General features: G+C 35.7%; 3 protein-coding genes across 3 annotated transcripts; 2 read left to right on the top strand and 1 right to left on the bottom strand.

Moving 5' to 3' along the window:
• Positions 1 to 1,891: 1,891 nt before the first annotated feature.
• Positions 1,892 to 16,284, bottom strand: LOC130995504 (ATP-dependent DNA helicase SRS2-like protein At4g25120). Its single transcript, XM_057920807.1, is given in 32 exon segments — positions 1,892 to 2,085; positions 2,269 to 2,331; positions 2,442 to 2,501; positions 2,621 to 2,683; positions 3,186 to 3,236; positions 3,679 to 3,772; positions 3,861 to 4,036; positions 5,113 to 5,169; positions 5,249 to 5,335; positions 5,740 to 5,811; positions 5,960 to 5,998; positions 6,120 to 6,329; positions 7,377 to 7,454; positions 8,173 to 8,223; positions 8,340 to 8,406; positions 10,297 to 10,397; positions 10,519 to 10,625; positions 11,537 to 11,564; positions 11,566 to 11,628; positions 11,735 to 11,818; positions 11,820 to 11,867; positions 11,943 to 12,068; positions 12,179 to 12,253; positions 12,361 to 12,494; positions 12,583 to 12,688; positions 12,782 to 12,838; positions 13,263 to 13,313; positions 13,315 to 13,459; positions 14,659 to 14,822; positions 14,951 to 14,992; positions 15,067 to 15,874; positions 15,973 to 16,284. Coding segments are annotated over 32 exon segments (3,564 nt in total). The 5' UTR covers positions 16,140 to 16,284; the 3' UTR covers positions 1,892 to 1,995.
• Positions 16,285 to 20,471: 4,187 nt separating this feature from the next.
• LOC130993880 (uncharacterized) lies at positions 20,472 to 22,595 on the top strand. The gene is made up of 3 exons (XM_057918915.1): positions 20,472 to 21,057; positions 21,449 to 22,110; positions 22,476 to 22,595. Exons 1-3 carry the CDS (start codon positions 20,472 to 20,474, stop codon positions 22,593 to 22,595), a joined length of 1,368 nt encoding a protein of 455 aa, XP_057774898.1.
• A 1,660-nt stretch (positions 22,596 to 24,255) lies between these two features.
• On the top strand, positions 24,256 to 26,430 carry LOC130995503 (glutamate dehydrogenase 2-like). The gene is made up of 8 exons (XM_057920806.1): positions 24,256 to 24,543; positions 24,630 to 24,743; positions 24,826 to 25,122; positions 25,192 to 25,308; positions 25,380 to 25,630; positions 25,705 to 25,780; positions 25,858 to 25,944; positions 26,031 to 26,430. Exons 1-8 carry the CDS (start codon positions 24,436 to 24,438, stop codon positions 26,214 to 26,216), a joined length of 1,236 nt encoding a protein of 411 aa, XP_057776789.1. The 5' UTR covers positions 24,256 to 24,435; the 3' UTR covers positions 26,217 to 26,430.
• The last annotated feature ends 405 nt before the right edge of the window (positions 26,431 to 26,835 follow it).

The following is a 26,835-nucleotide window of genomic DNA, read 5'->3' as shown; positions in this document are numbered from 1 at the left end:
AAATTGTCATCACTATCAGCTGATAAGACTCATTTTTCTATGATTTTTTATGCTATTAAGATGTGAACTTTGTAGGGAATTAAGTGTTTGATATTTTTTGTGCTTAAATTATTTTATCTTGTGAAATGTAATACTTGCTCATACTTTGGTGATATTTACAGAAATATTGAAATTGAATTAGGAAAATGATCTGAACGAAAATTTAAGATCATTATGATACGAGTTCATGAGCTCAAACAGATCGTAAATCAAAATTCAAATAAGGGAGATATGATCGAAATAAGAAAGTCACGCGTAGTTGTGCAAAACGGCGACCGTCGAGATGGTTGCCGATTTTGTTAATATTTTAGTGCAAAAAAGGTGACCGACGAAGTCGATTGTCGTTTTCGTCCATTTTCAGTCTAGAACTATCTTATTTATTATTTTTTTTGCAATTTTATACTGTGTTTTTCTCATGTGCCTATATATAGGTCATTTTGTTGACCGCATATCTTAGGTGAGACCCAGAGTGCAGCCAACTAAACACCAAATCAATCGGAATAAAACTTCTACATCTGAGAAAAATGTGTGACTAACTCAATTGATAAATGCCCTTCTTGTACGCTAACGCTCTAGGATGGCAGGGTTGGTAAAACTCTCCTTGATTGATGGTAGCATTGCTAGTTGCTTCAAGCTGCTCTTTCTATAAGCTATATTCCAGTAGTTATTCGAGAAGGAATTCATGAGTGAAAGACCATCCAGCCTTTCCTTCGTATGAGACCGGACATGCCAGCGAATCGAATAGCGTAGGAAGTAAACAAGTCTTAATGGTGGAAAGCTAGCAAGGGAAAAAGCATTAGTTTTTAGATCTTAGATTTACTTTCTTAGTTTTTAGATATTAGGGACACCATATCATATTCTTAACTTTAAAAATTATTGTTTTCTTAGTTTTTAGATCTTAGATTTACTTTCTGCAAGATTGAAGATTCAAAAGTTGTTCATCCTCAATTATTTTTCGGGTATTATCAGTTGATTTAATATAATTGCTTTTCTTTTAACCTTTATTTATTTAAATATGTCTATCTAGTTTTCTTTTATAATTCTAGGGTTTATATAGTTGATTGAATTTGTATGTTTGATTTATTGATACCAATTTGTCTTTCAACGTATGATTTATGATTGTGGTGCTTGTTTCTTATGAATTATCTGGTCAATGATTTGCATGTTTAATTTTTCAGTTTGAAACTTGAATATTTTAAATCCTTAGCCGATTAAGGAATTCATGATATAATTTTACCTAGAGTCCTTATAAGAGGTAGGTGAATTATAGGAAGTTATTCTTTGTGTGTCTTTTGGAGTTAGTTTATTTTCTTAAGTCTTGATTGAGATAGAAAATTTACTAATCTACTTTCATAGTTGTTCGTTAGAAGATAGTATGAATACTTGCTGGATATTTCATCAAGGTTAGATTAAATTAGTAATTAGATTAATAGGTTGAATATATAAACCTAATTGAGGTAATTATGTTCTCTAGTCATTGTATTTGATTTATTTACTTTTATTTTATACTCCCTCCATTTCACTCTAATAGGCTCATTTTTTTTACACGGAGATAAAAAAATTTACTTTTAATTTTTAGGAGAAAAATTGTGTAGTCCACACCAAGTACATTTTTTTATTCAAAATGAAAAACGAATCTATTCTAGTGGGATGGTGAGAGTATTTATTTGTCGAGTAGCACCACCATTTTGTTGTTCTAGTCTTTTATCCCTAATCATTATATTTAATTTATTTACTTTTGTTTTATATTTATTTTTCTAGTATCACCACCATTTTGTTAGTTTGCTTGGATGTTTATCGAGTGTCTATGTTTGATTAGTCATTCTGTTTTCATCACATCAGTCCATGTGGATTTTCGCACAGATACAATACTAGTATCAGCTCATATAAATAAATAAACGAGATTCAAATTATGTCCTTTTTCTGCAACTGTCTGTATCAGCTAAGAGATGTATATCACAATGATTTATATTCCTCGATCAAACGAGAAGCATGAAGGCGGGATGTCGGTACTATTGTGCATCCGAGGCTTTGTAAATAAGCAATCTGTCATTTGACAAAACAAGGAAAAAGAATGAGCCCACGATTATTTAAGAATAATAGAAAAGATGAATCAATTCCAAGCACAAAACAAACTTCTAATATTTAGTGTAAATAATCAGCAAGCTTTTTTTTATTTCAAAACAGGAAAAATGCTAAATCATAAACTACAGGAATATTATAAAACACCTGTTTAGAACTCGGCTCAGATGAACTCATCGCGCTCTCAATTCTCAATTTCTGAAAGTGTTCCTGAATAATATAAATAGTATTTGCATTCATAAACTAAAACATGGAGACGGGTTTGTAGCATGTTTCTTTGTGTGTGTATGTTTAAGAGAGAGAGAGAGAGGTTGGGATACCTGTTTTTCTCTCATCAAATGAGCACGTTTATCCGGAGGAATTTGCAGCCATGACAGAACCTTATTGAACAAAGGACAAAAATCATTTGAGTTGGAGAATCTGGATTTAGCATGGCTCTCTCTCACTCACTCAATGTGTAACCTTGTTCCAATAATTAGACACTCAAGCAAAAACTCACCGATACAGCATAGTGATAAGCCTCATCAGATTTTAAACAGGACTTCAAATCACGCAAAACATCCTGTAATATGTAAGGAGTCATAGTACCTCAAAACAATTGGCATTAAGTTCATAAGAAATGGAATAACGCCGACAGGCACCTTAGTACTAAGTGGTTTTAGGATTTCCCAGCAAACGTTTACATCAGCATTAATCTTAATTCTTTTTAACTAACAACACAATAGCCCCCACAATTTTAAGCTAAGCTTTTACTTGTGTATCCTTCATTCAATATTAATTTTACTGGCATATTATAGTGAAGGAAGAGTAAAGAACTTAACAAGTGCCCATAACTTCTGATTCCTTTTTCCTTTCCAAACCCAATCCTCCTTTGAATAATGAGTTTTTCATTCAATTACCTTGAAGTATCCACTGCACTGGATGCTCATATCAAAGTTACTCAAGAATATGAACTAGACAAAGAGATTGAACAATGAAGCTTGCTAGGAAAGTGAAACATGGATTGAAGTTCAAGTAGAAACAACTTTAAAACAGTAGAAGATTAAGACTGTCATTACTTCAACCTTGTTTGCACTCTTTTTTGCTCGCAGACGTTCATCAATGACAAAAGAAACCTGTATCAGAATGAATTAGATAATTGAGTACCTTAGTATTAAAATATATAGTTATTTTTCTAGTTTCCGTCAAACTAGTAAATAGAACTACTTGTAAAAAGCAACACAAATTACAGGCTTCATAATGAAGTTTTAGATGTTATAACAATAAAAGGGTTGATAAAACCTGTAACTGACAATAATAACTTGTAAATTGCCTACAGAAGAGAAGGTCAAACTGTCAAAGTACAATAAATGTGTAGTGTACTTCCGTTCTACAAGTTCAATGCATATAACTGCATGTCATTTTCTTATGGGAAAACTGCAGCTTAGTCTAGAAGATTATCAGAGTCCAAAGTTAATTCTCACGATATTTACCTGAGGCAAAGAAATGGCCGAGTTTGGATTTAAAAAATAGAAACGGGAATCATTTTAAAGGATCAAGAAGACAAGAACCTTTTACCTTTGTGAGTAATCTCTTGGGATCGTGAAACGCAGGCTTCTTTGCCCATTGATGGAATAAATGAGAAACAACAGCTCGGTTCTCTGGACTGAACCTATAATGAGATGTCAGGATTAAAAAAACGAACTAAGTATCCAGGACAACTACCATGTCGCAGCTGCAGGTATGCATTCTGAGAATACCTTTTTAAAAAGTTACTGTTATCACTTTGTTGAGGTCCAGTAGTCTCATTGCATGCTTCATTTACTAAATTGTTAACAGAGCCATGTTTCATATTGTTGTTAGGGGGTTCTGTCTGTGCAGCTCCTTGCTTAGTTAGCTGTTGAATCGTCTCTGAACTCACTGAAAGTGGCTCATCCTATATGAAAGTAAATAGATGATAGGTCTTGGAGTACATGGCAGAGAAGAATATACCGAACCTTGTGCTTATATAAGTAATGTAGTAAGACATCTTCACTATAGAAATGGAAAAAATATTTACTACAAGAAAATATGTTTTTTCATACATGTGGAAGAGAAAGACAAGGAAAAATTGATGCTAATCTGGAACTCTTTAACTCAACCAAAGTTCAAGAGTACATATTTTAAACAGGCATGTCATAAGTAAATGAACTACAACTGAGAGTATGCAAACATGATCACACAAAACACAAAACACAAAACACAAAACACAAAACACAAAACAATTGGCCATAGAAGACAATGATGTACACCATTTTGACACCTCTAGTCTCGCTTGACAGTTGACACACATGGAGAAAGGAACCAACAACTTCCATGCTGGATTCTACCGTTACCCTATATGTACAATCCTTTACATCTGATGGGGGAATAGTATAAGCATTGAAAATTCATCATGCACTATACTAAGAAATGTTGATGGGAGAACAGATGTTGATGGAGATTCCAGAAGAAGAAAGAGGTGGAAAAATTACACATAGGTATATAACAGCCACCACAATCCACATAATGAGACGGAACATTGTTAGAAACATGTTTAGTAATGTGTAGGACTAGTACGAAATAGTAACCAACTAAGGTTTGTCCATATGCTATACTTGGAGTAATTTTGTAGCATGTTTTATATTCTCTCTTTGTAAATATTAAAACGGTACCAAGGATTTGTATATGCACTTGTAACAGGCATGCTATCCCTAGCTTTTGACCAAAGAATGGAAATGTTGGACCTTCTACTACCATTCTTCACATAGAATGAATGGTTAACACATCCCTTAGTGGTACCATAAAATCAATGACTCCTAACTTTAGATGATGTTGAATAGTTTATCTATGCTGTTTTCACAATTTAACCATCTTTACTTAAGGGACCGTAAATGGTCTTGGACATCAATTATTGAATACATAGAACCAGCAAAACTAATTGAAAATGGTCTAACTTGTAGGATATACAAATAGTTGAAAGTAAAGCTAGACCTGGTTTTGTAACAGGTGGCGTGGAATTTCTCTAAGAAACCGTGATGGCTGAAGAACCTGAGAAAAAATAATTTGATTCTTAAACAAAAGCAATAATCAGGTAGAAGAGATCTCAAAAGCTATTTGTTGACTCTACCTGCCAATTAGAATCCATAATGACATAGAGCAGGATAAGATTTTTGCGTGCCCGAGTCATTGCTACATATAACAAGCGCCTTTCTTCCTAAAATGGTGAAGTAAGTCAGATAGTATGAGATAGTTTTACAAAGGGTTAGTTGCAGGAAATGGCACGATGTTTACCCGAATTGCAACTTTAACATGACTTTTAAAACATTGCAGTTCCAACAAGACCTTTTAATTTAAGTATTAAAACACCTTGAACTTTTCACTAATGAATGTATGGTATTTCATTGGCAGAACAAAGTTGTTTAGTGGTACATATTGAACAATTTATAATTGAAAAAATTGGGGATGTTGTAATTGCAAAATATTAAAAAATTGGTCGTGTAATTGCAATGTTTCGAAAGTTAGGTGAAAATTGCAAATCCAGGTAAATGTTGTGCTATTTCCAGCTATTAAGCTTTTTACAAATTTATGTGGAAGGTTTTTAAGTAAGGATAATTTTACCTCAACCGAGATATCTTTCTGATTTAGAATCCCATTATACTCATGCAGCAAGGGAATCTCAGCCTCATTTGCCTGAGTAACCAAACAGTAGGACCAGAAGCAATAAATATAATATAAATAAATAAATATGGTGTAAAAGAAAGTAATAGTTTTTTGAAAACTGCTTCATTATGACATATACAGAATGAGAAGAAACTTGAGATAAAACCTCAATTGGTACCTTTACAATAAAAACTGTGTCCCACTCCAAACCTTTTGACTGCAAAATTGAAAATGCAAATGAAGAAACAACAAAACAGAAAGTCCACAGTGTTTGGTTCAAAGGCTGAGCATGCAAAAACATCATATAAGGACAATGAGAAAATGTAATGCAGTAGAACCTGGTGGATTGTAGTTAGGGTAACAGAGTCTTCATTATCATGCTTTCTTGATTGAAAATTTTCTCTTTCCCGTCCAGAGATATAGTCAAGAAAAGCTTTAAGTGTGCTCATGCAACCTTTCCCCTGTTTGGCACTACAGTTGCCCAAATCTTCAACATTATGTACTGTTGTCAAAAACAAGGACACATCATCTAAAAGATACTGCAACACCTGCATCCATAGGGCAAACTGGTTAAATTTCTTTACCTAATACTTCCTACGCTTCAACTAATAAGTTCTCTATGTTGCAGCAAGAATATTAGCCTATAAAATACTTAAGCGATAATTACCAAACTACTTGTGAGGCTTAACATTTTTAGTGAAGACAAAAACACTCAACTGTCTTTAAGAGTTATAGATAATATCCTTAAAGTTTGTATCCATCTTATAAACCGCACCTGTTGGTTGATTTACTAGAATAAGCACAAAATATTGAAAATGTAATGCCTAATTCAACTTACACCTAAATAACTATTTACAAAATGTATAGAGAAAAACTAAGTCCATAGGTGCACATGAATATTTACAATTGATAGGATGTTATTAATTATAAATTACAAAGATTATACATTTATTGTATTAGATTTAGACCGTTTATCTAAAATTTACCTAGAAATATCTTAAACCAAAAAGTCACGGGGAAAGCTCCGAGACATGGTAATGTAAGAATATTGAGGTGTATTCCTATAAAGGGCAAAACACAAATAATATAAGTTGCAATTGCAACAATGAAAAAGAAACCACCAAGTGTTGTCATCCTCTCACCAAAGTCACGTCTCATTTGTGTCATGTGCAGTAAATAGAGATGCAGTATATTGTATATAAAAAGTATATGTATGCATTTGTATATCCATTTGCATGTGTATTATGTATGGGTATAAATACATGAACGTATGTAGATACTCTTTGCTTTAGTTATAACTTTGACGTCTAACAGTTACATATTATGGATCATATAGTACGATGGTTGATGAAATGAATAATTCATATGTAATTAACCTATTAACAAAGTTCTCTCTTCGCTTCTAAAAACTTCAAATTTTTCATGTGTTATTGAATTGCTTTTTGTGAAAGGTAACCATCATAATAAATTAATAACAAAAACTAATTTTCTCATAATTATGTTAACCTCAAGGATTATGTTCTGTTATCCCACAGTTGTATTTCCAAATGCATCACACTAGTTAAAAATAATAAGAACAAAGAGCCTGTGCTTACTGGTCGAACATCATTATCTTCATTCAGTAATTTCCCTCCATCAACATCAGACACTGCTCGTTGCTCAAGAAGATATTTCTACAGAAGCAATGATAGAAATGAACATGTGTCACAGAGAAAATACAGTAAGAAAATTCATTTGTTCATTGAAAAGTTTGTCATACAGAAAATGCTTAATACTATATAAACATCAAACCCGGTATGTTTAGCATTTTAAAAATATTACTCCCTTCCGTCCCATTTGAAACGTCCTACTTTCCAATTTTGGCCGTCCTATTTGAAATGCCCCATTCCATTTTGGGACAACCAACACATAACAAACATCCTCAACATAACTCATAAATTACAATATGCCACAAAAAAGCTACTCTGCACATTCTCTCTCTTACTTGATTTGTCAGAAATACCACCCAAAAGCTACTTTCTCTTTCCAACTTTATTATAAACAACTCACTTTATACCTACACCTTAGTATCCATACCCAAAAGAAACAAGACATTTTAAGCGGGATGGAGGGAGTTCTAACATAGAACAAAAATCTTAGGGCATTGTAGAACAAAGTTATACAAGTGTTCTCAAGGCCATAAGTTCTAAGTTATCCACATTATAGAACAAACGAACAGCACAAAGTATGCAGCAGTAGAGTGAGTACGGTAACTACTATGTGATTCACTGTCTTTTGGTGCTTGAACGGCAAAAATATGTTCAACAGTCAACACCAGAGCAGAATATCTATTAAAAAACAAATAAATGTACAACTTCTTATCATTTAGTTTGTACATGCAACAAAACCAACCTGAGGTATCATGTTTGCTACAGAAGTGATAACAGCAGAAATTGACTGTTCCTGCAAGCAAGGATATAGTGAACAGATCAATAAGACATAATCAAAAGAAAATAAGGAGAAGATCTCAGTTTACACATCACCATTTAAAGCTAGTCAAAATCATGAAGTTGACTTACCCTTAAAACAAGCTTTGATATCATGTCCAGAGTGTCCAACACCTTACGCCCTTGCGTCAGTTGACTCCTGAAGTCGATTACAGAATTGAAATAAGTTACCTTTTATAATGAGTTTTCATGCTTTATGAATCAACTAAAAGAGAAAAAAAGCACTGTAGTATTGAAAAGAAATACACAGTTAAAGCAACTTGTAAGTAGAGCTAAAAAATCACAAAAATCTGCAAAATATTGCATCTATACATGCTTTTATAAAACAATGGATTTCAGAATGAGAAAAAAATAAAATGGAATTATACTTAGAAGGCATTTTATCACGCTTGCCATGCAGCACTTTCTGTGAGAAAATGCACAAACTATGATTCAAACAATTTCTCCCCTATCTATTGATAGAACGGTGACTTTGACAAGATAGATGAATGCATATTTATGCTATAAACTTCTTATTTAGGTATCAAACAAAGATAATAACCTTTTTTAGGATATACATCAAGCAGCAGCAAATCTTTTATTGGCATCCACAGCTTTTAGGATACGAAGCAATTTTACAGGTTTAGTGTTCTATATCTATTTTCATTAAGATATGCCAATCAAGTATATGACAAAAGTGATCGTAAATAGTTAAGAAACTAGTCTGCTAGAGCGTCCTTAGGTGGAAATTCCAGGCAACAACAATGACCTGCTTTACACAATTAACAGTATCGGCTGCAATCAGAGCAGCAGCCTGCAACATCTATAAAACTTATGTTTATAACATTACAGTGTAGGTATCCAAGATAGAGCACCTTCAAGCTCTGGCATCATCTAGAACATATAAAATAGATTTACTCACTGTGCATAAGTTTATGCAGATAGAAGTATCATCGCTCCACAATTAAGGGATTGCTCGGTTAATAAGATTAGACAAGATTAGTAATGTTATATCTTTGTTTGGTTTGATAGATAAGGCCGTGACTTAATCTTGGGAGAGTGCCACGTAGGATTAGTCATGGCTTATGAGTCTTGGCCTAACCCATGTGATGTGATAAAAATAATCTCATGTAATCTCGGGCCGATTCAATCTCGAGTAATCTCGGGTCAATTCAATCTCGAGCAACCGAACGCCCCCTAATAAGGCTAAATAGTACATCAAATATAACTTTTCTGAGTCACTATAAACTTCTTTCAAACAAATTTTAATTTTCTAGGTCCTTCAGAAATTTTAGAAGGTGTGTGTTTGAGACAGTTAACTAGCGCTAGTATGAGCTCAGTGTACCAATTCAATAAACCAAACAACCTCAAAATTGTCATTTGTTAGAAGTTTGAAGCAAGTTTACATCATGAAAAAATATTAAACAATAATGGAAATTTTCATTCCAGTTACCCGCTTCAGTCAAACATGACAAGGATAAGTTTGGATTGCTACCTTATTGCACCTCTGAATCTAAAAGTACAAACATAAATATGTACGAAAGAATGGTTTTTCATTGTAAGGGTGAGTTCTCTTTGGTTGTGAATTTATCATCAGAAAATGAGGGATAAGAAAAGAAGGGAAATTTCATCACATTTTAGTGGCCCCTACTTCTTTCTCTCATGTTCTTTAGGGTGGAAAAAAAGGTTATTCCCGCATTTTAGATGTGAAAATATTATCACACCAATACCTCATGATACTATTCTCATGAATTGGAGTGAAAAGGAGGAAAGAGGCTGCCCAAAATCTTTTTCCATCCTGCCTGGGGAAAATTATCCGCCCTACTAACATGTGAAAAGAGTGGGAAAAGGGTGAATATATATTTTCCACCCTTTTCCATTAAAGAGAACGCACCCCAAAAAGTTTGTTTCGCGAGAAAGCATTATAAGACATAAGTTTGGAATGCTACTTTATTGCACCTCTAGATCTAAACTACAAACATAGAATGTGCAAGAGAAAGATTTTACATTGTAAATAGTGAATTTCATGAGAAAGAGTTATAAGACATGCCTCTTAAAGGTTCCCGATATTTTTGACCTAAATATTTCACATGCTGCTGAAGTAAAGCTGCATTTCCTTCCAGTTGAAATCTTGTCAATGTGCTCAATAACCTGAAGGAAAGAAGGGGCCAGTAAATATTAGAACTGGACAAGTCACTACGCATAGAACCTAGAATTTAGAAGACGGTCCTGAAAAGTGATACCTACAATGAAACAAATTGAGAAGAGATACCTTCTTTTTTTCCTCCTTATCAAAAGGAAGTAAGGCCTTAAATGCTCGACGACATGCTCCATCGTCACAACCAGGCAATGCAGTACTCAACATGGAAATAATGGCCCAGGATTACCTAGTTATATGACAAAACGAAAACATGGATGATCAAACAGAAGAATGAGAGGAGCATGTAACCATCCATGAGACTATATCATGAGCATGACGTGATACGAACAAGGAGAAGATTGCTACACGATAATCAAGACAAGAAAATTTAGACTTTCAAAAATCCTAACTTGCTTGGTAGCAGGATTTTAAAGAACCATAAAGATTAACTTTCCTATAATAAAGATATTAGCCAATGAAGCTTCATTGCATGAAAAAAACTGTCATCAGTATTGCATATAATGCTATTTAGCATGCAATAATAGAACCGAGCACATGCTGATGGATCCCACATTCACTAAAGAGAATGTCAAAGCAAGTCTTATCCTACTATGGTTTCCTCGACCAAATAAATTGGACATGTCATTTGAAGAAGTCACATGAAGTGAGTTCAAGGACTGCACATGCAAGCATGGAACATAAGATTATTAATAACCATCTTGAGAGGGTGTGTATAGAACCAAAGTACCAAACAGATAATTCTGTAGTAAAATAGAGGCGGTCTGGCGGCGTTATCAGCAGCTGGCTGATTTCTTTGGATTTGATTTATGTATTTATCTCCAAGATATAGGTGTTATTAACTTTAGGTTAGCAACATCCTTCTGCCGCCAAACAAACAAAAGAAGAAAACTCATAATACTCCCCTCCTTCCCACTAAAAGTGGCATGTATTCCATTTTTGGTTGTCCCAGACTCCCACTATAAGTGGTCTGTTTCCATAAATGAAAAAATTTAACCCTTAAAAAAGTGTGGGCTGGGCCCTACCACTTTTAATAAATTTACACCTCCTTAATTCTCGTGCCGAAAAGTTTTGAGCCACTTATAGTGGGGCGGAGGGAGTACAACAGAATTTGACAGTAAAAACATAAAAGTTGCTACCTTTTTGCGATAAAAAGCTACAGCCATGAACGTTAAATGGAATTTTTCTATTGCGAAATGCAGTTTGGAATATTTTCCCCGTTACCTGCACAGGTGAGAATGGACCAATAAAATTTAATTAGGCTGCAAAACTTTAACTTGTGCAAGATACTGCTTTTTACTAATTTAAGGATAAAAGAAAGTAACTTAACCTGCCTCCGGTAGAGAACGGCAAAATTACCATAGGAGCATTTAGCAGATGAACCATCTGATCCAGCTTCCAATATTTTATCAACCTACAAAAGCACATTGTGCCTCTTCATTGCAACACTCCTTAATAGTTATCTGATCAACCCGACCCAGAAATCTAAATTAGTACTATAGAAAGGGCAAGACTGGGTGTCCTTGAAGGATGCTTACCTTTGATCCAGAGGAATTCGCCGTTTGAACTTCATTTGAATTGCATCGTTTTATATTATTTCTAATAAGACATGATGCAGCTTCCACGATAGAGTGTGTGGACCTATAATTTTTATTTAATCTTACCTACAGAACGTATTAAGAGAAACAGTTAACGATACCTGAATATCCAAAATTGGTATAATCTTATAAAGAGGTTGTACTAGGGAATCTGGAAAGTTTGGTATCAGACTAACCTCTTTGTACATTGGAAAATCTTTTCTAAATGAATCAAATCCACAAACATCAGCACCATTGAAACTGAAAATTGACTACAGAGATAGGTTCATTAGTTCAAACGCCGTTGACAAGGTTAGATGGAGGATCCTAGAAAATGATTTATAGTTTCAAACTGGAGGGTATCTAAGGATGTACCCACCTGGTCTTCATCTCCAACTATAGTTATACGTTTATGGGATCCAAGAATCCGAAGAAAGCTATACTGCATGGAACTTGTGTCCTGAAACTCATCAATCACGATTGCTTTCCATGATTCTTGACATTCCACAAGTACTTCAGTCAAAAGCAGAAATTAGTCAAACAAGAGTCAATGAATCAGAACATGTTGACCTCCAATTTTCTATGGTTGGGTGGTGCAAACCTTCTGGAAAGTCAGTTAACAGCTTCACAGAACAGCTGATAAAATCATGATAATCCAGTGCATTACAAGATTTTAGTATGTCATCGTAGTTCCGAAGTATAGTTGCCTGAAGTAGATAGGAAAAACATAGAATGCTGGGTTCAAAGACAAAACAAAAGTAGCATATGAAAACACAAAAACTATTTCGATAATAGCTTACTCCAATCTCATCACCAATTTTATGAAAATCTTCAGGTGACCTTCCAGCAGCTTTAGCCTGGTATATAACGAGTTTATTGGGTGAAGAAAAATTATGAGTCATGACCATAGGCTTTAGAAAATCTAAGCACATAACTGGACTTGACAATAGAATGACTGTTACGAAATTTGGACTAAATAATCCATAGATAAATTTAGTATCCAAACCCCAAGCCAAAAAACAATACCCTAAAGTGCTGTTACAACTTACGAGAATCATGGACTCATCTATGTTACTGAAATTCTTGAAAAATATGAATTTGAAATAGTTTTCCCACTCATAAATTTGTAATTTTGTTGTGTACTAAAAGGGTATTGCGGTCATCTAGGATAAACTTAATTCCCATACTACCAGTCTACAACATTAATAAACAATAAGATAGTGTCAACTACTATTATTCATAAATGCAAGGATAAAAATTAAAAGTCAACAGGCACATCACCTGAGTTACAAACTTGAGCCATTTCTTTGACTTGTCCTTAAATTTTTTTGGCAGAATTAATATCAAACAACTCAGTAAGCTTGCAAAGCTCCTGATTGTCCCTTCTCTTCCCCTCCTCCAACAAGCGGACAGCTTCTATAATAGCTTTTCTCTGCTGTGCATGCCCGTATATTAGAAAATTTGGGGTTCGGCCTAACCTATTGGATAAAAATATGTGTTATTCCAATAGACATTTTTATTAAAAGCTTAAAGTTTGAAGCACTATCAAACAGCTTAGAAATTGAAGGAGAGGGAACTCAAGAGTCCAGAACAAATTGAACAAATTCAAGCTTGTCATGCTTTAGTAGTATATACAATGTCACATGTTTTATGGAACCAAAATTCAACCAGTATCATGCATCTATCCGACAAAGTGCAATAATTTTCACGGGTGTCCATGAAACTTCTAGCATTTGTAATAAGTCAAAGAAAATAATGACAGAGACAAACATATTACAGAAAGTATTTGTAGGCATCAAAGAAAGGGCGTGGAAGATAAATTCAAGCTGAATCTGTTATGTATTTTCTCATTAATAGGATGACTAAAACCAAATGGGACTGGATAACTGAACTTTGTTAATTGTATGAAGAAATTTTCAGTATGATGCATACATTTTGATGTCTCATGAAAACCTTTCAAAGCAGATGGAAAAATCTAATAACACACAAAGCTTATTAGGATCTATCTGTGAATTGGCATTTTAATTAACTACAATAAGGAAAAGAAGAAGAGGAAAACAAAGCAAAGAGAGGGAAAAAGAACAGACTGAAACAAGTAGAGTACTACTATAAACAAACCATCCGAACTGAGAAAAAGGCAAGCTAATGATTGGGAAGTTATTTCTTGGCCAACCATGAAAAAGTACCTTTCAGCATCTTCGCAATGATCTGTATTACCACTACCAGGAGCCAAAAGAAAAACAAAGAACAATAACAAAAGGCCAAGCCTAGTAAATTTGGTGGAGAGAGGGATGATAGGAAACCAGAGCAATAAAGCATCATGAAACCAAACAAGTGTGCTTAAGAAAAATATATTAGATAGTTTACCTGTTTGATGGAGTTCTAGTATGCTAAATAAGAACCAACACCAATTCCAACCTCACCCTTCTCAATATATCAAATTGTTCCAAATTATTCAATAAAAGAGATTGATAAGCATATTACCAAATACCAACTTCGATCTCTCTGCTAACTAGAGTGACTACGTTCTTTTTCTCATTAAAAACTCAAGTGGTACGATGCAATTAATTTATCTTGGGCTTTTGCACATAGTGTGCGACCAACTAGAAAATCACATATTCAAACTAAAACAATATTAAGCCAAAAATTCTCCTTGACGAGTGGGGAAAATACATACTTCTCAGCATGCAAGCGACAAAGTTGCAAAGAAAATGAGTGGAAAGTGCTAATAGTGAGCTCTTTTGCAGCTGCCTTTCCAGCAATTGCTCCTATCCTCCCACGCATTTCTGCAGCAGCAGCTGTAGTGAATGTCATTGCCAGAATGTTGGATGGACTGATACCCTGGAATTATTGAAGGATGTAGCCAAATAGAAGACGCACATAATAACCAAGCAGGTCAGTTAAGCCCAATCAGTAAGCGGAGCATATAACAAACATGACTATGATAAGAATTCATAGGATGGGTTTACCTCAGATAGAAGCACCAAAACACGTCCAACCATTGTAGATGTCTGACATATGAACCAAATACTAAGATCATTAAAAGTAAGCAAGATGGATTTCCAAATTTTAGGGACGAGTATACCTTCCCACTTCCTGGTCCAGCAACAATGACCAATGGAATTGAGATGTCACTACATGCTGCTTCCTGCTGCCTATCATTCAGAGACTGGATATATCTTGTATACTCCTCAGGCATATTCTTGGTCAGTTTACTTGCTGAATTATCCAATTCTTTGACTCCAGATGATTCCTCACCAGCCGAATTGAAAATTTCTTCAGATTTTAAAATCTCACTAGTAACTTTCACATCCGTTGTGGATATATCACCCTTGCAACTCTTGATAACAAATTCAGTTTCCAGTCTCTCCATTGCACAATCCTTCCTTTGAGGATTATCAGATAATATTTGTTCGCATAGAGCATCAATTTGTTCCAAGATTGACTCGTCAAAATCATCATCCAGAAGATGAGATGTGGAGACACAGACACTTGTATCAGGTAAAGCTAGTGCTCTTATTAAATTACTCTCTGAACTTGAGTTGCATTCATATGATCTGTCTTGCTGCCTCAATGGAGTACAGACTGGACTTAATATCGATCCATCCTTCAAAGAAAGACCAACTTTCTGTACATCAAAACCTTCACCATTCGAATCAATTTTAGAGCTATATGCATCACTCGGAGCTACTCTCTCAGAGCATTCAGCCTCGACAACAGGAGTTAGAAGTGTTTCACACGAAAACCCATTCCTTGCACCATCACTCTTCTCCGACAAATATTCACCCTTCAGTGCTATTGGGGGTGATATGTTAGAACATATAATGGATAGAGGATGCCTCTTAATCTCATCAGCTACAACTGTACATTTAGTTTTTCTCTCATCCCCATACCTACGCAATTTACAATTTATACACGTCAAAAAAACTACAATTCAATTTGTCTCAACACATCTACCACAATTGGTAAATTGACAAAGAAAAGAACTCACGTCAGGATGCTGGAGAGACCATCGGAGGCAGCTGTGAGGTCGGAGATGGGGCGTTTGCGAGACAGGCGCGCCTTGGCGGCTCGGAAATTTTGGGAAATTCGAGTGCGCTGCTCCGCCGATAATTCGCCTCTGATGGGGGCAGCCACGGCATTCTCCTTGTTGCTCATCTCTTTATCTTCATAAACACGGAAATGAAAAGTTGTGATAATGTATATGGATACAAGAAATGTGAAATCAAGGAAACCCTATGAAGCAGCAAATGACTACTGAAGAGGGAATGGGGAATTGGGACTGGGGGAGTGGACAGTTCAAACTTTTCCCTCCTTTATTACTTTCAGTTCTCGGATATATATAGTCAAATAAAATACACACACTCTCACCCCCTCTCTCTCACTCTAAGAATTTATATTTTAGTGTTAATAGGCAAAAATGTCCACTTCCTTAAGTTTTTTTTGTAAAAATGTCCTAAGTTATCATACAAAGCATTTTATGCCCTAATTATGTGAAGTACCTATTTTACCCTTTGATATTGATGGATTTGCTTAGTTTTTGTGAAAGTCTTACACATCATGACCGATTTGATGGCCACCAATCATAAAAGTCAACGATTTGACAGCTATCAGTCAAGAGTACATATGATCGGTGGGTGATAGATCATGTGTCCGCCCGGCCGGACACATGATTTTACCGGACGGACACATGATCTGGGTGGCAGATCAAGATCATGTGTCCGACCGATAAAATCATATGTCCGCCCGATAAAATCATATAATAATTAATACTTATCATTGCAATTTAATATATATATATATATATACTAATTTAAAATTAATTAACTTTAATAATAATTATTATTAATTTCAAATTTAGAAAATAAAATATAAAAATAGTTATAGGCCCTAATTGAATTAGTAAACTCTAGTTGTTAACATCAACCTATATAATTGGGACAGAGCGAGTATTTTGAAGAAAGTCCGAGTTGCATAACATACATCAAAAAATAAGAATACTAGAAAATCTTTCCAAATTAGTAGAAATTTGAAAAAAAAATTATAGTAGATATTTTGATGGAAATTTTAACTAGATAATAACGACCGTGAATAAAATTATATAGATTTTGGTCATTGATTTGACTCACATCCAGCTATAAAAATTTATCTTTATTTGAAAGCTTCAGTGGGACCTATTCTATAGTACAAGATAAGAAATTCATGATTTTTATTTTTTAAATTATGAAAAAATCAACTTCAAAAAATATAAATTACCTAGAGTCAACATATCAAATTAGCCTATTTTTTTATAATACAAAATTCAACTTCAAAAAATATAAATTACCTAGAGTCAACATATCAAATTAGCCTACTTTTTATAGTGAATTAAAAATTTGCCCACTCAAATAAAAACTTTAAAAATTGCCAATTTTTTGTGTTAAATGACTAAATTGCCCATAAGATTAAAATTAAAAAATTACCCACAAATACACTACACATTTTCAAAAAAAATATCACAAACCCCATCTCTTTCTCTCTATCTCCTCTCTCATTCTCTTATCTCTCTCTTCTCTTATTCTACGCATTCTCCTATTTCTCCCTCCTCTCTTTCTCTTCTCTCTCTCTTCTCTATCTTTCTCTTTTCTCTCTCTCGGTTGCGCTGCCTCGTCCAACTCTGGATCGTCGTGTGTCACCTCCTCCGTCTGCAGATCTACTTCAATCTGCGTGTTGTGCTTTTTTTTGTAACTGGATTTCAGATCTTGAAAGTTGAAGGTGAGGGAAGACGAGTATTTTGATCCGCGACTACAGTGGGCCGCAAAGTAGAGGATTATTTGCACGTTTACAACCTCCGACACCAATCCAATTTTAATTCGTTTGGGTGAAGTAAGCGCTTGCCGACAATTAACGACTTTACTTTGACGAGAGCAATGGAATTAGATTCTGACCACACAATGCATTGATTTATGGTTAATCCATACATGTTCTGTTGCCTTTATTAATTTGATACGAAAATGTGTTGCTATTTTCCTTAATCTTTGCAATTGAATGTTCGGAAATTTAAAACTTTTGTCACAAAATTTATGTCCATTATTATTTTGATTTAGCTTTTTTAGTTTGGGTGGGTTTTTTTAATAATTGAGATTTTGAATAATTGGTTAATATTTTTGAATTCACAATCAGGTCTATAAATTCATAATTTAATGTTCTTGAATTCACAACCAGATCTATGATTTCACAACTTAATATTCTTAAATTTACAACTAGATCTATGAATTCACAACTGAATCGTTTGTGTTAATTGTGAATTCGAGTTTTAAAGCTTGAATTCACAACTAATTGTGTTGGTTGTGAATTCGAGTTTCAAAATTAGAATTCACAATCAGTTTGATGAATCTAATTTACAACCAGTTTGATGAATTCACAACTGAATTGCTAGTGTTAGTTGTGAATTCGAGTTTTAAATCTCGAATTCACAACCAACTCTATTGTTAGTTGTGAATTCAAGTAATCGTCAATTTGAGTTTTAAAGCTTGAATTCATGGTTAACAGTATTTTTAGTTGTGAATTCACACTTTAAAACTTGAATTCCCGACTACTTGAATTCATAATTAAAATGAATGTTGGTTGTGAATTCGACTGAGTGTGAATGCGCGGGTAATTTTTAAATTTTTTATATGCAATGATAAAATGTTAAGTGTGGATAATTTTTAATTTTTTTATCTTAGTGGGCAATTTTTAAATTTACTATTCCAAAGTGGTTATTTCAAAATCCACTCAATTACCTATACCTTTTATCAATTTAATTAAATAACTATTACACAGTCTCATATATCTCATACCGGAGCAAAACTAGTTTTGTTTAATATTTGATAGACATAAATCAAATATCACAATTAAAAAGTTCCTATATGTAAACTAACTAGATACTATATTTTAGTTTTTTTTTTTTTTTTCTTCTTACTGCCATTGTCAACCTGTAAAGCCAAGCTGCGCAGCCTTATGGTTAGTCTTCAAGGAAAGCGTGATACTCGTTCGATTCTTAAAATGAACCAAGCTAGAAAGGATCTTGCTTCCGCCATTCTTCGAGAGGATGCGCATTGGCGTCAACGTGCTAAGCAACATTGGCTTAAGGATGGAGACTGCAATACTAAATTTTTTCACGCGATGGCTTCGGATCGCCGAAAAACTAACTCTATTGCTAAGTTGAAACGTGATGATGGAAGTTGGACTTCTAATATTGGTGAGGTTCGTGAGGTGGCAGTCTCCTATTTTATTCAGTTGTTTGAGGATTCTAATAGCACGGTGAACTTCCATCAAGCACTGGATAGGCTTCAACCTTGCATTAGTGATGCTATGAATGATGATTTAACCAGGCCTTTTGATAAGAATGAGTTTGAAGTTGCAATATCTCAAATGCATCCTGACAAGTCGCCGGGTCCCGATGGTTTCAATCCCAAATTTTTTCAAAAATTTTGGGGAATTATAGGCGATGAAGTTTTCAGCAGCTGCTCTCAATGGCTGGATCGTGTGGCTTTCCCTCCTAAGCTCAATCATACGTTGATCTCCCTTATCCCGAAGATCTCTTCTCCTGCCACCATGAAGGACTTATGCCCGATAGCCCTCTGTAATGTCATCTACAAAATCATCTCCAAAGTTCTTTGCAATAGATTGAAGTCAGTTCTTCCTACTCTAGTGGATAGGGCTCAATCCGCGTTTGTTGAATGACGTTTGATTCAGGATAATATCCATATTGCGTTTGAAGCCATTCACTCCATGAAGAAGAAAAACAAAGGAAAGTATGGCGCCTATGCTCTTAAGATTGATATCAGTAGGGCATATGATAGACTGGATTGGCATTATTTGGATGCGGTTCTTCGTCGGCTTGGCTTTTGTGATAAATGGCGAGCTTGGGTGAAGCTTTGTGTCCAGCCAGTTTCTTATGATGTTCTCATCAATGGTAGCGGTTTTGGCCCGATCATTCCTGGTCGTGGCCTTAGACAGGGGGATCCTCTTTCCCCCTATCTTTTTATCTTGTGTGCTGAGGGTCTTTCAGCTATGATTCGGCATGAGACGGACCGTGGATCTCTTCATGGTATTCAAATTGGTAGGGGTGGTCCTGCTATTTCGCATCTTATGTTTGCAAATGATTGCATTTTCTTTTGCAGGGCCACGACTACGGAATGTGCTATTCTTAAGGGTGTTTTGGCAAATTATGAGTTCACTTCTGGACAAGCGATTAATTACCAGAAATCCGGGATCTTTTTCAGTTCCAATTTTACTGTACGGGATCGAGAGGATATTGTTTTTATGCTGGGCGTTTTCTCCCCTTTCAACACAGGCCGTTATCTTGGCCTTCCTTCACTTATTGGCCGAAATAAGAGGGAGATTTTTAAGTATCTCCATGATAGAATCTGGAATCGGATCCAAGGTTAGAACGGGAAAAAACTTTCTAAAGCTGGTAAGGAGATCCTTATCAAGGGTGTCGCTCAATCTATCCCTACTTTTTGCATGGGTGTGTTCTCCCTCCCCACTAGTCTCACTGATGAGATGGAGCGTCTTATGAACACGTTTTGGTGGGGGAATAAAGGCGGTGCTGGTCGTGGAATTAATTGGATGATATGGGAGCGTTTGTGCGTCGATAAAAAGCTTGGAGGTATAGGGTTTCGTAGCATGCAGCTGCTAAACATTGCATTGTTGGGGAAAATGGGTTGGAGATTGCTACATGAACCAGATGCTCTTGTTTGCAAGGTTTTAAAAGCTAAGTATTTCCCAAAATCTGATTTTCTTAATGCTAAAATTGGGCATAGTCCGAGCTTCTCTTGGATGAGTATTATGTCGGCCCAAGATTTGGTTAGACGTGGTGTTCGATGGTGGGTTGGTGATGGTTCTCAAATTCGGGTTTTTGCTGATCCTTGGTTGAGAAGAGATGACTCTTTTCATATTGTTTCACCTTGTCCGCCGGGGTTTGCTGGGCTTAAAGTGGCTGAACTATATTTTCCTATTTCTCGGCAATGGGATCTTGCTTTTATGGAGACTATTCTTGGTGAAGATGACATTCGTGAGATCCGTAGCATCTCTATTCTGCCTCATGGAGGTGATGATAAGCTTATATGGCATTTTTCAGATAACGCAATATTCTGTTAAATATACGTACAAACTGGCGAGCTCACTAACTCTTGATTTGACCCATGGCGTGGAAGGTCACTGGAGTAAGTTATGGAAAGTGAATGTTCCTCCCAAAGTGCGTCATTTCCTATGGCGAGCTGTTCGAAATAACCTCCATACGAAGGCTAATCTTCTCTCTTGGGGTATCTCGGTCGGTGGTGAATGTCCTATATGTAATGAAGGCTATGAAACTCTCTGGCATATCTTTTTCCAATGTCGTTCTGCGGAGGATTGCTGACGAGTGAGTCGTTTGAGGGTGGTTCTTGAACCTATTATCGCTAATAGCGATTCTCTTCAACATGCCTTTTTCTCGATAGCAGACTTGCCGAATGGGGAGATTGCTGCAAATATTTGCATGTTATTATGGCAACTTTGGAAAGAGAGGAACGTGGTGGTTTGGAAGAATTCTTCCCCGACGCCGTCGCTCACGGTGGTTAGAGCTGTGGATAACAGGAAAGAGTGGATGGAAGTTAGGAAACGTCCACTGCAGTTCAGTGCGCTTAATGCAGCAGCTGCTGCTGCATGTGTGGGATGGCATAATGTTCCATATGGGTCGATTGTTTGCTATATGGACGCTGCATTTTTCAATGATATTCACATTTGGGGCATTGGTATGGCAGTCCGTGATCATGTTGGGGATTTCATTATTGGTCTTTCCATTAAGCTCCCGGGTAGTTGTCGCGTTGAAGAGGGTGAGTTGATAGGGATCAAGGAAGCCTTGTCTTGGATCAAGAATTTAAGTTTTGATTGTGGTTTTGTAGAGGTCGATTGTAGGAGAGCTTGCGACTTGGTCAACTTTGGCGATAATAACATTTTGGAGATGGGCATTATTGCGGATTGTTGTCGTCGGATTTTGGTTGAGTTGTCGGGTGTCAAGCTCCGTCATATTAAAAGGGATCGGAATATGTTAGCTCATTGTTTAGATAAAGCTGCGAGAGATATTAATTCATATCATGTTTGGAATGAACCTCCGTTATCTGTGGTGGGTCATCTCCATGTACCATGTACTTGTGATCAATAAAATTATCCTCGCTTGTTCTAAAAAAAAAAAAAACCTGTAAACTACTTACAAATATTCATTTAGTCCCTCGATTCTGCTCAAGTTGAGTCGTATAGTCGTATTATTTTTGGGGCTGTCCTAAACTTAATTAAAAGTACCTTATTTTTCTTAAATTTTGAATTAACAAAATATCGGCCCAATTTTTTTTGGCCCAAATCTATAATCTTCTCAGTTCTCATTCATCTTTCATTCTCACCACCTCTATGACATCAAAACCCTTGAATCCTTCCACATCTCCTCGCGATCTGAGTCGAGTTCTATCTGTTCCTTCCATTGTATGAGTGCAGTTTCTTGGTGGTTCCGCCTCCCCTCATGATCTGCACGATCTGATTTCAGTTCTTCGGTTCCTCTTCTCTTATATTTTGAAACTGAAATTGCCTATGTATTGTCGCCAGTTTGATATCTGAAATTTTAATGAAATTGGGAATCTGAAATTTGCAATTGTGGATGTTTGCTTTAAATTGGTGCACGAAATGCCAGTATACAAAAAAAAAAACAGATTATTCTAAATCATGATTTAAAGTTTAAAAAAATATTAAATCAAAAATAAAAATAACAATAAAATTCAGGTTATTAAATTTAAATTTTGTACTTAAAAATAATTTAAAATTCTTAATGATATAGATAATGACTTGATCTACAAACATACTTAAACAATTAAACACTAACTTCCTAAATCTCGTTCTGAAAAGAAACGCCTCAACTTCGACTCAAAAAGAAATAATTAAACACTAATTTTTTTAAATACCATGTCAAAAAGAAACGCCTCAACTTGCCTCAATTTCGATGTTATGGAGAGATTCATAACTATATTTAGCAGCCCTAACATAAATGGGATCTCTGGTCGAAAAAAAAACGTCCCAATTTGCCTCAACTTCGACAGGGCGGAGATATAATTATATTTAGCAACCCTAACACAAATGGGCCAGAGAAAAAATTGGGCCACAAAAAACATATGGGTAATTTTAAACATAGCCCCCAATTTTCTCTCTATAACCCCTTATTTAAAAAAAAAAAAAAACAATTAGAATGGTACTGTTATACCCTTATAGCCCCATTTTACGCCCTATTTCTCTTTCAATGTGAAACGACCGAAATGCTTACGAAAATTCTTCCACAAAGACAAACTATAAGGGTCGTCCCTACGCCTACTACAGCTCTTAATCTTTCCTTGATGTTACAAAATATGTTAGTGATAGTGTGACTGGAAATGAAAATTGAGAAAGCATTTACTCTTTGAAGAAATCAAGAAAGTCTGCAACTTTTTTGTTCTTTTTCGGGACATGTGAAGCCCAAGCTCTCAAAAAATTCTAACATTGTGGTGAGAGCCTTGGTACACAATCCTTCCACCAGACAAGAGAATTATGTCATCGAAGAGTTGAAAAGTCTCAAGTGCAGGCTGCAACAGAGAATTGACGACAGTTACTCTAAGAATGTGGACATATTATTTTACTTAATTCATGATTTCCGTTTTATCTGCAAAACTGGAGGTTTTCAAAATTTTGAAATTGTGGAAATTTGATCTTTATGACATGAGAAAACAAGAGAATTTTGATTTATTTCCCCCCAGATTTGAGAGAGGGGGGGGGGGGGGGGGGGGGGGGGAAACGAGAAATTGTGGTGTTGATGGAGGAAGAAGGAAACATTTATTTCAGAGATTATGATTATACATTTATCTATTTTTTTCGATAAAATAGATTTATTTTTCAAGAGATTACGCTTGATGTTCTTCTAAATTAATTTTTAATTATTAATTTGTCACATTTTTTTAAAATGAGGCTATAAGGGTAGAATAGTATAATCATAATTATTTATATTATTTTTTTAAATAAGGGGTTATAGTGAGAAAATTGGGGGCTGTGTTTAAAATTACCCAAAACATATACTCTCTCGCGTATCATCGTTGGCTTCTGTTTTGAATGAGTTTTGTCTTCTTTTTTTCTTTTTTAAATAAAACAACAATATATAATTGGAGCTCAGTCAAAAATTATCGGTTTCTAATAGAAAAAAAATTGGACAAATCAAATGAATTTATTGCCACTTGGCTGAATTCCTGAAGTTCGGGGAGTCTAAGTACTCTTGCATGTATATAGCAACTAACAAACCCTCCCTTGATTTTCTCATCACATTTCGATTTCTTCTTCTATATATACGCAGCCAATGCATACAAAATCCGTGCATCAATAATTGTATTGACTTATTATCTAGCTCAAACCAAAAGAGATACATAGATAGAGATTGCAGAAAATGAATGCTCTCGCCGCCACCACCCGCAATTTCCGGCAAGCGGCTCGCATCCTCGGCCTCGACTCCAAGATCGAGAACAGCCTTTTGATCCCATTCAGAGAAATCAAGGTTCATTTAAATTTTATTGCAAAAACATTCAAGCTTTTTTTTCTCTTTCCCTTCTCTTGAAATAAAGTGTTTTGAGATCTGATCAGGTGGAATGCACAATCCCAAAGGATGATGGTACGTTGGTCTCCTACATTGGATTCAGAGTACAACATGACAATGCACGTGGGCCCATGAAAGGAGGCATCCGATTCCATCCCGAGGTGCTTCACAATTTCAATCTTCTTGTTGTTATGAATTGAGGATCGTCTTAGTTGTTGATAGATGAGAAGTGATAATCTATAGGTTGACCCTGATGAGGTGAATGCGCTTGCACAACTAATGACTTGGAAGACAGCGGTAGCTGATCTCCCATACGGCGGAGCAAAGGGTGGGATCGGCTGCAAGCCCAAAGACCTCAGCACCAGCGAGTTGGAACGCCTTACTCGCGTCTTCACCCAAAAAATTCATGATCTCATCGGAGATAACACTGACGTTCCTGCTCCTGACATGGGCACTAATGCTCAGACTATGGCTTGGATTTTGGACGAGTATTCCAAGTTTCATGGTCACTCCCCAGCAGTTGTTACAGGAAAGCCTGTGGTAAGTGAAAACACCTACTCAATTACCTAATTTGGGAGAAATTAATTAAATTGAAAATGCATGTTGTAGGACCTGGGTGGATCACTGGGTAGGGAGGCTGCAACTGGGCGTGGCGTGGTGTATGCCACCGAAGCATTACTTGCTGAGCATGGAAAGTCCATCGAGGGTTTAACGTTCGCCATTCAGGTGAGATGAAGAATAAAAGTTTTTTATTTTTTTGGAAAAAATGTGAGTATTAATGAGATTATGTTTATTAGGGGTTCGGAAACGTTGGATCGTGGGCGGCGAGGCTGATTGACGAAAGAGGCGGGAAGGTGGTTGCGGTGAGCGACATAACAGGGGCTATCAAGAATCCCAACGGAATTGACATTGCAGCATTGCTCAAGCACAAGGATGCCACCGGAAAGCTAGAAGATTTTGGTGGCGCCCAGACAATGGCGTCGGACGAGTTGCTCACTAGTGAATGTGACGTGCTCATACCGTGCGCTCTCGGAGGAGTTCTCAACAGGTAACTAAGTATAATTTTAAATTAAATTGCATGCTTCTTCTTTTTTGGTAAATAATGTTGGGTATTGATTGAAGGGAAAATGCGGGAGATGTGAAGGCCAAGTACATCATAGAAGCTGCAAATCATCCTACTGATCCAGAAGCTGATGAGGTGCCCACTGGCCTATATTCAATTTCTCTTCACCCCTTCAAATACTAGTCTTCACTTTTTTGTACCTGTATATGCAGATTTTGTCCAAGAAAGGAGTTACAATCCTCCCCGATATATATGCAAATGCAGGAGGAGTAACAGTTAGTTATTTCGAGTGGGTTCAGGTAACATTAATGAATTAATCTGCTGGTTTATAATATTGCTTAATTACTGGCGAATGAATGAATGAATTAATTTGGATGGATGGCAGAATATTCAAGGGTTCATGTGGGACGAAGAGAAGGTGAATCAAGAGCTGAGCAGATACATGAGGAGAGCCTTCCACGAGATAAAGAGCATGAGCCAAACTCACAGCTGCAACCTTCGGATGGGCGCTTTCACACTCGGAGTCAACCGAGTTGCTCGAGCTACTTTGCTCAGAGGTTGGGAAGCCTAATTAAGATTCACGCCTGCCGTCTCAACATTTCTCTGCATTTTCATTTCTTCAAGAATTTCTTCCAGATCACAACTATTGTGCCCATTTTCTTACTACTCTTCCAAGAAGGCCGCATTTTCGCCAATTAAGTTTTGTCTTTTTCTCCCATTCTAAATCGACTAGATACATTGCAACCATGTAATAAGTTCCATGAGATGATTTATCATGTCCACTATCTCTCTCGTCTGCAGTCTTTGTGCTACCTACAAACTTATTTTCAATTTGTGCGACTCAACCTAGGAGTACTATTTATTATGCTTTTCCTTTAAACACGTCAACAGTTTCAAGGAAAAGTAAGAAAACATTATTACTTTTAATATGCTTAAATAATCATAATTTCTTCATTTCAAATTTATTTTTTTATATATCATATATAGAACTAAAAGTTTTTTAAGTTGCATATAGTATTACTTAAGATGTATATTGCATATTTTATCAAAGAATAAAATTGCACGAAAATTGAAGAAATTATGTTTTATGGGAATGAGGAAAAAAGGAATTTCACGTGTAAAACCATCATTTTTCTATTGTTGGCGGTTTCGTATTGCTAATTTTGAATTTTGTGAAAATATATTTGTAA

This window comes from Salvia miltiorrhiza, chromosome 7, assembly GCF_028751815.1.
Source record: "Salvia miltiorrhiza cultivar Shanhuang (shh) chromosome 7, IMPLAD_Smil_shh, whole genome shotgun sequence".
Classification (NCBI taxonomy): domain Eukaryota; kingdom Viridiplantae; phylum Streptophyta; class Magnoliopsida; order Lamiales; family Lamiaceae; genus Salvia; species Salvia miltiorrhiza.
Note: the sequence above shows the minus strand (reverse complement) of the source record. Positions and strands in the feature narration are given on the sequence as shown.

Excerpts from the sequence above, each read along its gene's own strand:
- LOC130993880 (XM_057918915.1), top strand. The coding sequence starts at position 20,472 with ATGGGTGTGTTCTCCCTCCCCACTAGTCTCACTGATGAGATGGAGCGT. Across the intron at positions 21,058-21,448 it reads CTCTATTCTGCCTCATGGAG|ACTTGCCGAATGGGGAGATT; the intron begins GTGATGATAAGC and ends TCTCGATAGCAG. Across the intron at positions 22,111-22,475 it reads ATGAACCTCCGTTATCTGTG|TTTCTTGGTGGTTCCGCCTC; the intron begins GTGGGTCATCTC and ends GTATGAGTGCAG.
- LOC130995503 (XM_057920806.1), top strand. The coding sequence starts at position 24,436 with ATGAATGCTCTCGCCGCCACCACCCGCAATTTCCGGCAAGCGGCTCGC. Across the intron at positions 24,744-24,825 it reads GCATCCGATTCCATCCCGAG|GTTGACCCTGATGAGGTGAA; the intron begins GTGCTTCACAAT and ends GATAATCTATAG. Across the intron at positions 25,309-25,379 it reads GTTTAACGTTCGCCATTCAG|GGGTTCGGAAACGTTGGATC; the intron begins GTGAGATGAAGA and ends TATGTTTATTAG.